We start from the raw sequence: 18590 nt of genomic DNA, 5'->3' as shown, positions 1-18590 counted from the left end.
AGTAACTGTCTGTGGTGCATTCTGTGGCTGAGAAGTCTGTGAAACTTGTTCTTGTCTAGGCGGACGTGGTCTTTCTTTAGTCTTACCAGTAGCTATGTTGTGTTTCAGAACTGCACACTCGTTTATAAAATGACCTGGCTGTTTACAATAATTGCATGTCCCTTTAACGGGAGCTGCAGGATGACTGGCTTGATTCGGACCCCTCTTCTGACTGTCTTGTGGAATAGATTGTGCAACTAGTACTTTCATTTTCGTGTCTTTCATATGTTTCCTTTCATGTTCTTGCTCTTCTCTGATTCTATTCTGGTGATATTGAAGCATCTGTAACATCTGGGACGGGGTATTAGCTTGCCAGGTACTTTCGACCTTCAAAACTCGGTTTTTAATTTGTGGACTTGAATTCTCGACTAATTTAGTAACAAAAAGATGAGGGTATGACTCACTACTTGTCTTGAGGCCACTGTTTATGATAAAACATTTTTCAAATCTAGAATAAAAATCACTAGTGTCTTCGTCTTGTTTCTGTTTACAGGCTGAGATTGCATCCCAGTCTTCCTTTTTAGTTGCTAATAGTCTGGGCAAAACTTGTATTAATAATTCTGGTAATTCTTTACATTTATCTCCAAGACCGGTACCTGGTACTCGTGCCTTGTCTTCAGCTTCTAGGACTGCCCAATCTATCTTTTTCTCTCCCACCTCCCATTCTTTTTCCTTGAGTTTCTCATATACCCCTGCGGGCAACAGGACTTTTAACATTTTAATAATATCTGGATACGTGTATTCTCCCATACGGAGCATGTCTTTTAATTCTCGGTGGAACCCTGCTGGATCTTTATCATGACAGGGAATTAATTTTTTCATCTCTAAGAGTTCCATCTTTGTGATCGGGGTGTAAACAAACACTTGTTGCATTTCACCACCGTCTGTCTTAACTGGATGCACTTCTCGTAACGGATTCTGTCTGTCTATGTAAAAGGGTTTACTTTCTGGGGGTGAGACATGAACAAAATGCGGGTTCAAAAACATACTGTATTTGTGGCGCTGTTCTAGAATGACACTAATTAAATCGGTACCTAAACCTTTCCATTTATACTGGAGTAACTCGTTCAGGACATCATGTAATGGACCTGGATCAGAATGTTGACCCTCATACAGTGTAATGAGGTGCTGGATCATATACATACCCGCCAGTCGTTGCTCGGCTAGGGGCATTTTCAGAAACATTTGTGCCACTATTTCGTCTGGAAAAGTGGTAGAATCAGTAGTCCATCGGACTGCTGATCGGACTAGTTCTTGTTCATGCATAGAACTTAACTCACTATAACCGATTCGTGATTTCAGAATGTGATCGGTGGCTTGAAATACTTGTTCTAGAGAACCTTGTTCTGGTGCTGAATGGTGAAAAACTGGCTTGTGTTCTAGACGTAAATGGCGATCTGGGAATCTAGATTTTCCTACATACGCTATTCTGTCGGGATTCTCGTCCTCTACCTCTTCTGTAGAAGAGTCATTTTCTTTCTCGCTTACTTGTGCTGCTTTACGTTGATCGTGTAACCTTATTATTTCTTTACGAATTTTCTTGTACATACTCTCTATACTACCGATAGTCTTGTGCTTACCCTCGGCTATATTATCACTCCACTTTGTCAGGGTTCTCATTTCGACTTGATCTTTGGACGGGTAATCTTGTTCTCTTATTAAACAATTAATCAAAAACTTTAGTATCATGAGCTGGATCTCAGCTTTCCTTTGAGACATGACTTCGCCAATGCTTTCTGGATCATCCCCTGTACGGATGAAACGATATATTCTGTCTAGATCTTCTTTCATATTCGGTAGGGTGACTAGATACTCGGCCACCTTTCTTACGCGTAATGAATATAAAACCATATTATCCTCGCCTGGGACTGGATCATAGCCGCATTCGGTAAGGGCTTTCCTTATTTCTGCAACAGACTGATATCTGGGCGTGCGCTGTGACGCTTGAGCATGTAATTCGACTGACGTTAAGCGCTTGTGTGGCGGCGGGGTTTGAGGAGGACCTCCTCCTGCGGCCCCTAAACTAGAATCGTCAACTGATACTCTTCGTACTAGGGTGGCGGGAAATTGAAATGCGGACTGAACTGGTATGGCGGACTGGACCTGGGGGACCGTAGCAGGCACTGCAAGGGGTACCCCGGTGTCTGGAGGAACGGGAAGTGCCTGATTTACAGGGACTGGCGGAGCGCGAACAGGATTTGCATATTCCGGGACTGTGTCGTCCAAATAGGACGAAATGAAAATATCAGCTGCGGTCGGTTTGTGACGTAGCTTGGTCGGAACTAATGGTGGCGGGAAATTACTGAATGCCTCTGGGGTCGCTTTTGGCAAACCCTCGGCAAGAAGAGGATACATACCCTTAATAAGGGCATTCCTCTGTCTGTCTGACTGTTCGGCTTTAACTTGTTCACCTATCTCGATTAGTTCTTTTTCTTGGGCTCGTTCTAAGGATTCTCTACTTAATTCTGACTTTCTGATTTCTTTTTCGGTTCTTTTATGAGATTCTTTGCGCCATAACTCGATGGCATCTTTCTGTGACTGTCTGGCTTTCTTTTTCCATAATGCTTCTTCTACTCTCATGATGCACTCGGCATCCCATGTGCCTGACACAGGCCATCTATACTTTTCCTCTAACTGTTTGGTATACTCGACCCATAAATCTAGATACAATATGGCGCTTATGCCATGCTTCTGATACATGAAATGACCTGGACTGTCCCTAGGCGGGACAGGAACTGCTGCTTCTAGCAGACCTTTTCTAGTTCTCAACTGACGCAGTTTTGAAAAGAGCGGCATGACTGAACTATAATCTGGACACAATACAATACATAATAAACACGATAACTACTTCACACTCATACCACGACATCAAAGTACGTGAAGAACATTTAAAATAACAGTTCGAACAGAATACCACCTGGAATACGGAAAACAGAATACATGAATTTTCTCGAGAACAGAACTGACTAGAACAGAAACTAGATGCACTGCTGAAACAGTACGAAACTTACCGGTCTCATAAAGAGACACGTCAGGACCCGCATCCACCGAAGTGGACACTTCGTTTGTGGGTCTGTGTACCACCAACCCACGGACCAGAGTCAATTAGATCGACCCTGTCTAGATACTACCCCAGTAATGGTACTCACCGGGCAGCAAGAACGGAAGGCCTCAGACTGGACGGGGCTGCAACGACGACGGACGACGAACTTCGGACTTCAGTTACGGGTGGACCTCCAGATACCTCGGACCTTGGACTCTCGGCTTGGGCTCTGGTCGGGACTCGCCGCGTTCCTCCACCGCCTCGTCTGGATGCTGGACCGCCTCCTCCGTCTCCTCCGTGGGCCTGAGGGATACTTGAAGCAGAAATATCTGCCGGTGCGCAGAAGAGTTCCGTCACGACTGCAGAGGGTCAGGGGGTCGGCGTGGCTTCACCGACGCGTGGGGAAAGGGCAAGTCCCTATTCGGGCGCCATTATGTGGTAAATAAATAAATAATACCTCTATTTTTGAATAAATAAATGAATAACAGATAGCTCAATAAATAAGAGTCAAGATTCGAGGTAGTAGGAGTTTTGCAGGTTTAATACAGCATAAGGACAGGAACAGGACAACCTGCACAGGAATAGGATGGCAGCGCTGCCGGGGGCAGGATCGGAATCGGCGTAATCGGCGTAACATTTAATAACAGTGCACGATCATATATACTAAAACAGTTGCATTATAATACATACGATAGGCGGAGCAGTGGGTGTGGTCAATAGCAGTCGCGAAAGATAAGGGTGAAAGTAGGTGTAACAGGGCGTATACATAGACATGTGATGCAAACGTAACAGAATATGTCATGAATGGGGCGGAAACATGGAGGGGGCTACCTAAGGAGCCGGGACCTCTAACCTGATGGTGCGCGCAAACTGGCAATGACGTATTACTAGGAGAAGCTGGGGGCTTCGAACTCTGTGCTAGGAGCAGAGACTGAGTCTGGAGAGTCAGGGCGACATGTACCTAAACAGTATCTAGTATCTGATGTTTAGAGAACATGTTGATAGAATCCAAAAGTTATCGGGGTAAAGGCGAACAGACTCTAAGACTAGAGCATGCATTATTCTACATGTAGTGCGTGATGAAGAATATTAAATGACCATTAAATGCAGTATTTCTCTTACATGGAGACGTAAAGGCTAGACAATGACGGAAACTATTGATGCAGTTCAGTAGCTTAGGAATGCAGAGAAGGAGGGCTGAACTGATAACTGGAATCATAACATACTCTTGGCAGACTCAGAGGCAGAGCTAGGCTGAGCCGGGCACTGCGAGGCAGGAAGTAAGTGAAGGGTCGAGGATACAGGTGGGGGCTGTATCGCTCCTCAGCGAGGCTTCAGGAGACAGGAGCTGAATCTGGTGTCCGGGCCCTTTTGAGGCCTAGAAACGGGGACTTTACAATGGAATAACGTGCACACTGAGAAACGTGGCAACGTAGCTTTACATAGGCCTGATATTCGTAGTATTCACGAGAACTGGAAACTGACATACTAGAGGTGGACACAACTGTAATTGCGTCTTTAATCAAACATGGGGAATACATATGCATATTAATCATGCACAGATAACATATGATGGAGGACGCGTAGGGACACAGAACATGGCAAAATTTACTTTTCCACAACAGCACAGCAAAACACAGCAAAGCACAGCACAGCAAAACACAGCACAGCACAGCAAAACACAGCACAGCAAAACACAGCACAACACCGCACAGCACAGCAAAACACAGCAAAACACAGCACAGCAAAACACAGCACAGCATATCAAAACACAGCACAGCAAAACACAGCACAGCAAAACACAGCACAGCAAAACACAGCACAACACAGCACAGCAAAACACAGCACAGGACAGCACAGCAAAACACAGCACAGCACAGCACAGCAAAACACAGCACAGCACAGCAAAACACAGCACAGCAAAGCACAACACAGCACAACACAGCAAAACACAGCAAAGCACAGCACAGCAAAGCACAGCATATCAAAACACAGCACAGCAAAACACAGTACAACAAAACACAGCACAGCAAAACCCAACACAGCACAACACAGCACAGCAAAACACAGCACAGCAGAGCACAGCAAAGCACAGCACAGCACAGCAAAACACAGCACAGCACAGCAAAACACAGCACGGAAAAACACAGCACGGCAAAGCACAGCAAAGCACAGCAAAACACAGCACAGCACAGCAAAACACAGCACATCACAACACAGCACAGCAAAACACAGCACAGCAAAGCACAGCAAAACACAGCACAGCAAAGCACAGCACAGCAAAACACAGCACAGCAAAACACAGCACAGCACAGCAAAACACAGCAAAGCACAGCACAGCAAAACACAGCACAGCAAAACACAGCACAGCAAAACACAGCAAAACACAGCACAGCAAAACACAGCACAGCAAAGCATAGCACAGCAAAACACAGCACAGCAAAACACAGCACAGCAAAACAGCACAGCACAGCAAAACAGCACAGCACAGCAAAACAGCACAGCACAGCAAAACAGCACAGCACAGCAAAACAGCACAGCAAAACACAGCACAGCAAAGCACAGCACAGCAAAACACAGCACAGCAAAACACAGCACAGCAAAACACAGCACAGCAAAACACAGCACAGCAAAACACAGCAAAACACAGCACAGCACAACCAAGCACAGCAAAACACAACACAGCACAGCAAAACACAGCACAGCACAACCAAGCACAGCAAAACACAACACAGCACAGCAAAACACAGCACAGGACAGCAAAACACAGCACAGGACAGCACAGCACAGCAAAACACAGCAAAGCACAGCACAGCAAAACACAGCACAGCACAACACAGCACAACACAGCACAACACAGCACAACACAGCACAACACAGCACAGCACAGCAAAACACAGCACAGGACAGCACAGCACAGCACAGCAAAACACAGCACAGCAAAGCAAAACACAGCACAGCAAAGCACAGCACAGCAAAACACAGCACAGCAAAGCACAGCAAAACACAGCACAGCAAAACACAGCACAGCAAAACAGCACAGCACAGCAAAACAGCACAGCACAGCAAAACAGCACAGCACAGCAAAACAGCACAGCACAGCAAAACAGCACAGCAAAACACAGCACAGCAAAACACAGCACAGCAAAGCACAGCACAGCAAAACACAGCAAAACAAAGCACAGCAAAACACAGCACAGCAAAGCACAGCAAAACACAGCACAACACAGCACAGCACAACCAAGCACAACCAAGCACAGCCAAGCACAGCACAACCAAGCACAACCAAGCACAGCACAACCAAGCACAGCACAACCAAGCACAGCACAACCAAGCACAGCATAACCAAGCACAGCATAACCAAGCACAGCATAACCAAGCACAGCATAACCAAGCACAGCATAACCAAGCATAGCGTAATAAAGCACAACAAAACATAGCATAACAAAAAATAGCATAACAAAACATAGCATAGCATAACAAAACACAGCATAGCATAACAAAACACAACATAACATAGCATAGCATAACAAAACACAACATAGCATAGGATAGAAAAACTAAACAGAGCATAGCATAACAAAACAAAGCATAGGATAGCAAAACAAAACATAGCCTAACAAAACATGGCATAACAAAACATGCCATAACAAAACATGGCATAGCAAAACATGGCATATCAAACACAACAAAACATAGCATAGCAAAACAAAGCATAGCAAAACATAGCATAGCATAACAAAGCATAACAAAGCATAGCATAACAAAACATAGCATAGCATAACAAAACATAGCATAACAAAACATAGCATAACAAAACGAAGCATAGCAAAACACAACACAACACAACATAGCATAGCATAACAAAGCATAGCATAGGATAGCAAAAAAACATAGCATAGCATAACAAAACAAAGCATAGAATAGCAAAACAAAACATTGCATAGCATAACAAAACATAGCATAACATAACAAAAATTAGCATAGCATAACAAAACAAAACATATCATAGCCTAGCAAAACATAGCATACCAAACACAACAAAACATAGCATAACAAAACATAGAAAAACAAAGCATAACACACACAACCACACACACACAACCACGCACACATAACCACAACCACACACACAACCACAACCACACACAACCACACACACAACTATCTATCTATCTATCGCCCTCACTCTATCTGTCTATCGATCTATCGCCCTCACTCTATCTGTCTATCGATCTATCGCCCTCACTCTGTCTATCTATCGCCCTCACTCTATCTATCGGCCTCAGTCTATCTATCTTATCGCCCTCACTCTATCTATCGCCCTCACTCTATCTATCGCCCTCACTCTATCTATCGCCCTCACTCTATCTATCGCCCTCACTCTATCGCCCTCACTCTATCTATCGCCCTCACTCTATCTATCGCCCTCACTCTATCTATCGCCCTCACTCTATCTATCGCCCTCACTCTATCTATCGCCCTCACTCTATCTATCGCCCTCACTCTATCTATCGCCCTCACTCTATCTATCTAATCGCCCTCACTCTATCTATCTAATCGCCCTCACTCTATCTATCTAATCGCCCTCACTCTATCTATCTAATCGCCCTCACTCTATCTATCTAATCGCCCTCACTCTATCTATCAATTTATCTATCTATCGCCCTCACTCTATCTATCAATTTATCTATCTATCGCCCTCACTCTATCTATTTATCGCCCTCACGCTATCTATCTATCGCCAGCACTCTATCTGTCTAGCTATCTATCGCCCTCACTCCTATCTATCTATCTATCTATCTATCTATCTCGCTCACTCAATCTCTCTATCGCCCTCACTCTATCTATCTATCCCACTCACTCTATCTATCTATCCCACTCACTCTATCTATCGCATCACCACAGCATCACTAAGGGGCACAACAACATCACTATGCGCTACCACAGGATCATTGAATGCCACAGCATCACTAGTCGCCACCACAACATCTCTCAGCCCCACCACAGCATCAATCTGTGCAACCATTTACCAACAACTGGGTCAAATATGATCTCTCAATGTTTCAAGCTTTATTACAAATGTCACAAAAAGAGGTTAGTATTTCACTTCTGTTCTTGAATTTTCGTCACAATAAAATACACTGAACATATTCTTCACAAAAGTTATTTACAAAAGTTTAAGCTATTGCCATTATAAATTACAATAACTTTTATTTAAGTATTAATTATTTAAAAAATTCAAAGCCATTGTTATTTGTAATATCAATACATCTAAGTCACGTGAATACAACACATATTGCATTACAAATGCTATAGGTGTCACAAGTTATAACTATTGGCATTGTAAATGACAAAGCTATTATTTTTGCTATTTTCAAAACCAACACATATATAAAAAATGTGTCATTTAAAATACCAATAGCTCAAACTTTCCTAATGCGAGACCTTATGCATTGCAAATGCTTGTTTGATACTAGAGATTATCTATGTTACTGTTGGAAGATGTAATATGTCAAAATTATGTGTGAATTGCTACCTTTTGGGTTCTGTATTGTTCTCGATCATAAACAATAACGTAGACTAAAACATTTGTCTTCTGTGTCCAGGTTTCTAGTAAAGATCTTTTTGGGAATTTTCCTGGTGCTCAATTCTCAGTTTGATTTTCGTTGCTTCCCCTTATCCTTTGCAGGTCTTGGGATATGAGCAAATTTCTGAATATGCAGTGTCGTACCAGTCGGCTCAAGTTCCCTCGTTTTGCCAAAAAATGGATAAACATACGGAAAGCTTATGGAAATTATTATAAGGTCTGTATAGTTTTGACGCTAGAAAATGTGAACATTGAATTTTAGCATAATGACAGTCCTACAGGGTCAATCCAGTCAAGTGAACTGATCTAGCAAACTGGCGAATATTGATAAGTACTGTACCTTTTCATGTTTCATTTAACAGGCAGATGCAAATTTCATATCATTGCCCTTGCTGATGTGCGACGCTTAGAGGCCCACATAACTTCCACTGAGGTCAAGGTGGCATAATTGTGAAGTTTTGTGTTAAAGCACACTAGACTTACGTAACTGTGAGGTCACTTTTTTCTCTGCAACTTTTTGTGCATCAGAGGTGAATGCCTTCAGGGCCACCATGTTTAAAATTGTTGAGACTTCTGGTGCCACACCCCTCACTGTGAACGGATTTTTGGCTGGGTCTTGGTTTGGATCAAGCTCTGCCATTGGCTTGTTCCTGCAACATTAGCGCTGTATCTATGAGCATCAAATGGTACTGGATCCTAAGAACTTAGTGCCATGCAGGGTATGGTGCTTTTGATGTCTGGCCTTGGCACTCTGTTCTGCAGCTCTTCCCAAATCTGTCACTGACCATTGCCTTCACACAGCTATGACAGAATTCCACTTTGTTAGAGAAACCAGGAATAAGAACCCTCCATGGAATTTACAGTGATAGAGGCCCCTTTAAGCTCACTATGGGTGCATTGTGGTTTTACAAGCCTAACAGTGACAACAACTTACTGAGGTGGCCAACTGTATTTTGCCCTTAGATTTTGAAGCTAGTTTGCTAATTGATCTGGCAGCAGGGTGGTAATACTCTGAGGGGAGTTTTCTAAGTTTAAGTGCCTCTGTCAGCTTGTACAGGTTTGTTTTCTTGGCATGTTCCTGAACACAGTCCAACATTTGCCTTCTACTGACACACCTCCAGGACCTCTGATTAACAATGATCACAACTAAATAATTGATTAAGCCTCTATTGCTTTTTAATGACACTCAACTGGCCACAGTGTCAGTCTGAGCCCAGCTGCATTACCCACTGGCAGTGCATTTCCAGGCTGCCAGTAAACCAACTCTTGGAGTACAGGCCTCCTGAACCAAACTGAAATCCTTCCTGTCTGTGGCCCTGACAACTAATATAAAAAAGTAGACCAGATGTGCAGAAAGTGGTTTGCCTCCAGGAGCCTGCTGCCTCTTGTATACTCTTTTGATACTAGCATGATTTTTGTAGGAATGACAGGGTTGGTGGTATCACACTAACCTGACCAGTTGAAAAGAGAGTTCCTTCTAGTTACTTTTGGATGGCTTTTGCGGGTCCAAGCAGTCCGCATATTACATATGACCATAGTTGACATTGTTCCCATATTGATGGAAATTGGAGCTGTCCTCCTGTTCAGATCTGGCTTTCCAGGTGATTGCAGGATGGCTTTTGTATGTGGCTTTCGAAGGCCAGTGACTGTTCTAATGAAGAAAGTGGATATCTCCCAGGATACTTTTAAACAGAGAAAGGCCACTGCTTGCATTAGTTTTCCACATGAGGCCGGGCCACCTGCAGGACCACAAGTTTACAGGCTACAACATGCTACTGGTATCAATGCCCAAGCTCTTGCTATATGAGTAGCTACTCCATGACTGCTAGCTGAGCGAAGAAGAGGTACAAGCAGGATCACACTGTAGAGTCAGGAGAGATATTTGTCATCCACACCAGCAACACTAAAGCTTGAAATGTTCATCTACCAAACGTGCAATGCCCCAGAAGTGATGAGGTTGCCAAGGTTATGGCTAAAGTGGAAGATCACCACTTTTGACTGATGCTGGTTTTCATCCATTATTGCGGGAATCTCCTCATGTCCCAGATTCTCAATGCTCCTCTTACCTTCTACAGCCATCTTGAAGAGCAATGCAATTTTTTGCTACAGAAAGGGGACCTGGAAAGAGCTTTGCTCTTCCCGGTGGACTGAGGAGTTAATTCCAGCTGTTTACTGTTACCTAAGATGAGTGGAGGTGTTTGTGATACTGAATCTTTTTTTTTTTTTTTTTAACCGATTCATTCAAAAGCAGAGCTTCAAAATGATCACCGTGGCATGGGTGACATAGATCCTACAGCTGCTGGAGTTAGAGGGCAGTGTGACCTCTATGATGCATGCTTCCATATACCCATAGCAGGGTGCCACTGTAAAAGTTTGCGATACATGGTGGAAGGGCAGCATTTTCCTCAGTTTGAGCATTTATAGTCTCAACAACAGTCATTGCAGTAGTTCCCTTGAATATCCAGAGGCAGGGTATCCATGACTTTTTCCTCTGGTAATGACTGGCATAAGTATTTCTCTCTGAAGCACTTCAAGTTTTTGCACAATTTAAGATTTCTAGTGAATGCCCTGCCTTCCAGCTCCTGGCTCGAGTGTAGGGCATTTGTATTTCGGTACCTTTTTCCTCTCAGAACAGGTCTTTAGGATCCATTACATTCCTGTCTCTTCTGTTTTTCTTTGGTTTGATGCTATCATGCCTTTTTTGTTTATGGTATCTGACTCGAGGTAGAGCCCCATGCAATGTTGCTTCAGGTAACCAGGATACCTGTTCTTTGGGTAGCAGCAGAGCCCCTCCTTTCTTCCCACTGAGGTAAACAACTGTCCCCTTTAGAGGTCTTGGCCTTTCAGTTGGTGAGCCATATAGGCTGGATTCTAGGCAAGTCATGGTCATCATGGAAGCATTCCTTACCGGATGAGGACAGACCTATGTGATCTTGTGGTGACAATCCTTGCGAGGAGAGAGTACCATGTTCCACATCAGTATCCCAGAGCTGACGGGGATTTGTCTTCCTGAAAACAAGAATACTTCAGCTCTGGGAGTGGTTGACGGTCCATCAGTTTCCCATTTGTTAATTCTATGGGTCCTGTTTCATTCTTTCCGTCTCCTTTTATGTATTTATTTGTTAGAGCATCCTGCGGCTCCTCAGAAAGGTCTACAGCCCCCTGCTTATTGCCTAATTCATCTACAGTGCTCTGCATCCTGCATAGCCACTGGCTCTAAACCGGGTGGCCATCTGGGACTGGTACTATCCCTAGTGTATCTTTGCTTTACGATTGCAAGAGCGATCTGGGTTCAGAAACCTGGATCAGTTGTTACTCCTGCTGTTTCCACATGTCGAAGAGGGGTGGATGCTTTTTTAGACCGTCACATTCTGAACTCCTTGAGGCAGAAGGACACATTTAAAATGCTCAATCTGGCCAGTTTCTGTCTGCCTGGAATGTGGACAACTGGACAGCAGCTTTGGACTTGCAGGATGCATATTTTCGTGTGCTCTTCCCGCTGTCTCAACCTAGGTTACCGGTGGTTTATGGTTGGCTTAAAACATTTTCAGTTTGTTGTGCTCCCCTTCGGCCTTACCAGCGCCCCTCTGGTTTTCATGAAAGTAATGCTGGTGTTCGCCACCCATCTTCGAAGGTGTGGTTACCAGTCTTTCCCTTCTTCGACTACTGGCTCCTGAACGTTGGCGCACCACAGTCCTTCATTGACCACTACCAGATTACGGCAAATCTCCTGGCATTGTTGGCGGTTTTGATCAAACCTGGATGACATCTAACATTTGATCAACGAGCTGAAGTCACACCGAGTCCTTTGTATAAATGTCCTTTTATAGGAGATATCTTAGACACGGTGCAGTTCAGGGTGTTTGCTAAATTGCAACGTGTCCAGGACATTCGAGCTGTGATACTGATGTTTCATCCGTCGTCCTGGATCTAAGTGAGAGCTGTACTGGGGCTTCTCGGCTTGTTGGCGTAGTGCATCCTTTTGGTCTGTGTTGCCAGGAGGCATATGCTGGCTCTGTCGTGAGATCTGAAGTCTGACTTTGCCAGTACCAAAGAAACCTGTCAGATGTCATCCAGGTTTGGAAGGAGACTCTAAAAGACCTGCAGTGGTGGCTGCTCGATTGCCACCTGACCAGCAGAAGAGCCCTCTCACTTCCCCACCTACTGCTGACCGTGCTGATGAATGCATCAGTGCTGGGTCGGGAGGTCCTCTGGGAAAAGTGGATAACCAAGTACTTTGATGTCTGGCGTAACACTTCCTCTATATCAATCTGTTGGAGTTGAGACCCATTTGTCTGGCAATGAAGGCCTTCATACCGTCCATCAAGGAAAGGCTGGCACAAGTTCTCACAGACAAAATCACTGCCATGTGGTACTGCAACAAGCAGACCATAGTGGGTTCCTGTGTTAGGAGGCTGTATGACTATGAAGGTGGTTGGAACATCAGGCCACCTCACTAAATGCCAAGGTGGACGGGCTCAGCCAGAGCTATCTGGCTGATCCCAAATGGCAGCCGCATACTAAGGAGGCACAGATTGTCTTCTAATACTGGAGACAACCATGGCTAGATATTTGTGCTACCTCAGAGAATGCAGGGTCCAAACTTCTACACGTTGGAGGTTCTGCAAAGTTCTTCCCTAGGAGATGCTTTCACTGCCTCTGCTGCCCTAAGTTCTGACGGAAAAGCAGGAGCAACTGGGCATAAATCATCCTAGTGGCCCTGGGTAGGGCCAGGAGAGTATGGTACCTGGAAAGCCTGAGCATGTGTGTCTGCTTGACGATTAGACTACCACTTCAGGAGGATCTTCGGTCTAAGCAGCAGGACAGGGTTCGCCTCCGGAACCTGCCCACTCTACACCTCTATACATGGAGATTGAGCTGCCACTGTTGACTGCATTTGATGTGCCATCCGAAGTTGTGGATGCCATCCTGGTGGCCAGGTACCCATCTGCAAATTCTATTTACACTGGGCGCTGTGACAGATTTGTGACATGGTGTGGTGTCTGCAGGACAGACCATTGCCAAGCTGTTGGAAGTGTTATTTCTTTCTTTTTTTTTGGCTCCTCAAGGCCTTGCGGTGGGCACCATTAAAGGTTATTTATTAGACCATTTGGCTGTGCTGCAGTTACCAAGCAACCGTCCCTGGTTAAATCATCTCTTGTGATGCAGTTAATTAAAGGTTTTCTACTAAACCATTTGTGATACCGCAGTGGGACCACAGTTGGACATTAATCTGGACCTGACATTTCTCATTTGTTCTTCCTTTGAGCAGATGCACCGATGTTTGTTTTGTCTTCTGACCCTAAAGACTGTCTTCCTTGTTGCAATCACTTCAATCACTTCTGCTCTTCGCATATAAGTAAGTCCATGCTCTCCCTGTGCAAAAGCCCTACCTCACCTCCTTGCGGACAAATTGGTGCTGAGGACTGGGACGGCCAAAAGTTGTAACTCATTATCACGTTTGGCAATCCCACACCCTCCCAAAGTTCTTGGCCCAGCCTCACCCCTCGGAGAGACCCATTATCTGGGCACCTAAAGCGCTTTAAGCTTTTATATTGGTTAGCCAGTAAGTTTTTGTAGTTTTCTTTTTGGCAAAGAAAGAGTCAAAAGTTAGTCGGTGCAGAAACACTCTGCCAAGGTCTGCTATGCATTGGCCAAAAGCAGCCCCTAGAAGGATTGACTGCCCAATCCACCAGGGCCAAGAATGCAGTCACTGAGTTGGCATTTGGGGTAGCTGCTGTTGATGTCCGCTAGACCCAATGTGTGTGTGTCCGTGCACACGTTTAGGAAGCTCTACTGCCTTGCTAGCCACATTGAACAGGGATGGCATTTTGCCCGTTCGATCCTGCAGGACTTTTTGGTCAGAGCACAATCTACCTTGGCAGTTATTGCTTTGGTATCTATTCCAAAGGGGAGTAATCTACAGTAGAAGTTTCCATGAGAAGAAAAAGTGCCTGAGTGATTACCAATGGCTGATATAAATTTAAGCATTCCATCCATCACTGTTTTGTATGCAAAGATGGTTGAACGCAGATCATTTTGAGAGTAGTATTTTAACAACCAAGAATGTCACAGAAAATAGTAAAAGATGTGTCCTTCCTCAGTTGAAAGTCTGCAGGTTGAATAGCGATGGCTACAAAAGCAGCCTGGGTTTCATATCAGTATGCTAGATCTGACAACAGCACACCTCTTCCTGAAATTGTTTAGGCCATCATTGAAGCCCAATAACATACTGATTCCGACAGACAACACTGCGTCGACCTACACACCTGCTCAAGCGCCTGGATACCCTCACATGGGGGCAATGTTATGTTTGTTATGTTAAGCACTCTTTTATAACGCACAAATTCACCCGGGGGCATCTCAGCGCTTGCCTAGCACTATCTCTGAGGAAGATGGAGAAAGAAGGTAAAAATATTTTAGAACAAGAAGGATTTCAGCTGTTTCCTGAAGATGCTTTAAGTCTCCATTTTACGCAGACGCTCGGGTAACTCATTCCAGTACCTTGGCGCTAGATATGAAAAGGATTTTCCTCCCGATCGGCAGTACCTGATCCGCGGTACTTGGCAAGTGCACTCTATAAATCAACATTTCATAACATAAGTGCCACCTGAACAAGAAGGGAGGAAGAAAGGTGCAGGTTTTCTCATGGCATGTTTCATTCTTATGACATACACATCTGGTTAATTTGCTAGAAGCAAAGAATAGGTAGTCTGAGGTAGTAAGTTGAATCACCCCAGAAAACCATAAATAAGTAATTGCAGTCTTCATCTTAAATCAAACTTTTAACAACTGGATAAATTCCTAAATAGATCAGTTTACTATCTTGGACAAAACAGAATGGCATGACTTGTTGTTGGGAGACAAGACAAGACAAACAATTCTCTTTATCACTAGAAAGTGTGGCACTTGTAGTGGTTTACAGATCTGATTCACCTATCGGAAGTTCCACAGAAGAAATTGCTGTGCAAACCTCAAACCCAAGCTAAGAGGCCTTCACGCATGTCGCCTTATATATTCAAAGGACCAGACACTGCATAGAAAAGGGCATCAATGTCATTTATTATGAAGTAGAAGAGACTGTATTTCCTTATCGTAATGAAGTCTGTTTTAAGTTTGCCTCTATAAATTACATCAAGTGTTTGTATTGTAGTGCCCCATTCTTCAGAACCATTTGTTCTCTTCCAGGGGGTACTCATCAATAGTCATAAGCACTGAATTATCTCCGCCCATAAGCGGGAACCCGGAACATATAGCCTAATACATATATATATGTGTAAATATATAAAAAGAGTACATAGTACTAAAAAATTATACGCATATACATGTATAAACTAATAATATGCAGCCCTAACCATATCCAATAGGCTAATAAAGCCATAATTACATGTCTTCTGCAGAATGAAAATAATAACATATAATGCAAGAAAAGGACCTGAACCGTAGATGCATTCCACAGAAGAAAACCTTTTATTTTCATCAATCAGCAGGTAATAAAAGGCAATTAGCCTAAACAGGCTGCATAAATAAATAAAATCCCTGTACAGAAAAGGAGACTGGCACCTCGCCTTTAAGGCCTCAGAGAATCTGAACACTTTGCCTTTAAGGCCTCCAGGAGAACCCTGATCCCATCATGCCCCACAGGTGACAGTTAGGTCAGTTCTTTTTTCCGGCTCTTTCTGAGAGGAACCTGGAACTTGAGCTCTCTTGAATTTGATTGTTTTCTGTCAGAATTTGGTTATTTCTTACTTTTTTCGACAGTTTTGATTGTTTGTGGTATTTTTCAATCTTTTCTGACTAATTGATAGCTATTTTTTAGTCCGTTATGCCACCTTTATTTTACAACTGTCCTTCCTATGGGAAGATGTCCAAAACAGACCCTCATTCTGTTTGTGTGGTTTGTTTGCCTCCCTCGCATTACATAGAAAAATGTTACCACTGCCTTAAACTTTCCAGAAGGACTCTGAAGGAAAGAGAGAAGATTCAACTTCTGGGGCTTATGGAGAGGGAGAAACGTCATGAAAATGCCCAGGAAGTGAGATTTCATCTGGAAGGCCCTCTTCTCCCAAAAAACGTCGAAGATCTGCTTCTCCTGATGGAAGGAGTAAGAAAAGGCGTCATTATGTACCGCCGAGAACGAGTAAAAAAGTAAGGTCGAAGTCTAGATCGCCGTCAGCTTTGTCGACGTCCAGGCCAGTGGAAAGAGGTAAATCGGTGTCGAAGACAACACCTTTAAGAAGCAAGTCGACGTCTAAAACGATTGTGGCGATTCAGAAGGAGGGACACTGAGACTGGAGCGTGGTAGTGAAGGTTTTATTCTAATAAAAGTCTTTTTTCTCCTCTGAGTGAGTCGTTCCCTGGCTAAGGCCGCGGGATCCAAGGTGTCAGCTAGGTTTGTAGACCTCCCGGGACTTGCACGTCTTAGCTTTCCCAGGGGTAACCTTGGTAGTGAGGACACCGGTGAGACTATTTACAAGTGAGCTGACTATATACAATGCAGTCGGACGGTTCATGTGAGGGAGCACGGTGAGGAGAGGTCGGGGAGGTAAGCGGTAGGGTTCAGGGAGAGAGGAGGGGAAAGGAAGGACGGGGAAACAAAAAGAAATGAAAAGGCAAGGTAAGTTATGTACAAATCTACAAGGAAGCGCCCCGCCTCCCCAGCCACCCTGCCACACGGTGACGCACCTGGGAGAGCCACACTCCGCGAGCGTGGCTGGGCGCTGCGTAGTATCGTTGGCCTCCTGGCTCTGCTACCTGCTCCTCCGCAATTCCTTCGGTCTTCTTCACTTCGTCTCGCTCTTTGCTCTTCTCCTCCTCGGTGCCGGGACACACCGCTCTTCCGTCTTCCTGTCCTTTTAGCGAAGCCATTGGTTGCACGTCATCCGGGGGCTTGTCTGTGACTCCGAAGCTGATTGGCTGACACAGTAGTGACTCGACTGGTGGGCGGTCCTCTTCTACCTCGAAGCCGGCCCCGTAAAAGGAACAAGTCTCTCCTTTTGACTCTGGTTGATTCCACCAGCTGTTGGACTCCGTCTCCCATTGATCCTGAGACGGCGAAAGAGAGGTAGGACGTGTGTTAGTGTTCCACCATTCTTGCACCGGGGAAGGGTTCGATTCCCGGCCCGCCTCCCCGCTACAACGATGTATGAAGCAAGATCGCCGTCGAAGAACTTATCGACGTCGAGGCATGTAGCGTCGAGTGCAGTAAAATCTAGGGATTTCAAGGGAATGTCCTTTTGATAGATTGGTGTCAGAACTTACTGTACGCTTTTCCTCCGATCCCATTAATACCAGCAGTGATCAACAAGATGTACACCCCAACTTGTCCTCCCTACGGTTGGCAGCATGGCTCCTGAAGTCATCCAGTATGGTCACTTGCAATGAAATCCAGACTGTATGCATATCCTTAAAGAGGCGAAACGTCCTTCTACGAGGAAGTCATATGCTTTAAAATGGAAACTATTCTTCCTGTGGTGTGTGGACAAAGGACATGATCCCATCCAAGGTCAAGAGCAAGTGATTTTGCCTTATTTGCTGCATTTGGCGAAGGCTGGCCTTCAGTTTAACTCTATTAAAGTTCATCTTGCAGCGATCACTGCCTATAGAAAGTCACCTAACCAGACTTCTTTCTTTAGGATGCCGGTGGTGAAAGACTTTCTGGAAGGCCTAAGAAAAGTGTATCCTCCAGTCAGATCTCCTTCTCCTCCTTGGGAACTTAATATTGTGTTAACTAAGTTAATGGGAACTCCTTTTGAGCCTATTCACAAAGCTTCCTTACAACATTTAACTTGGAAGGTTGCATTCCTGGTAGCCATTACTTCTGCTCGCAGAGTGAGCGAGATCCAGGTGCTTTGTTGTAAGGAACCTTTCACTGTGTTTCATGCTAATAGAGTAGTTCTCAGAACACACCCTGCTTTT

At 44.5% G+C, this 18590-nt stretch overlaps 1 protein-coding gene across 1 annotated transcript in view; it reads left to right on the top strand.

Moving 5' to 3' along the window:
- ERI1 (exoribonuclease 1) overlaps positions 1 to 18590 on the top strand; it is a 202465-nt gene that overhangs the window by 167805 nt on the left and 16070 nt on the right. Inside the window, exon 6 of the mRNA XM_078676421.1 lies at positions 8775 to 8889. Within this exon, the coding sequence (XP_078532547.1) occupies positions 8775 to 8889 (115 nt within the window). The remainder of the gene's footprint in view (positions 1 to 8774; positions 8890 to 18590) is intronic.

This window comes from Lissotriton helveticus, chromosome 2_1 (genome assembly GCF_964261635.1).
Source record: "Lissotriton helveticus chromosome 2_1, aLisHel1.1, whole genome shotgun sequence".
In the NCBI taxonomy this organism is placed as follows: Eukaryota; Metazoa; Chordata; class Amphibia; order Caudata; family Salamandridae; genus Lissotriton; species Lissotriton helveticus.
The sequence above is the reverse complement of the archived record's forward strand: the minus strand, read 5'-3'. Positions and strand labels throughout refer to the sequence as shown.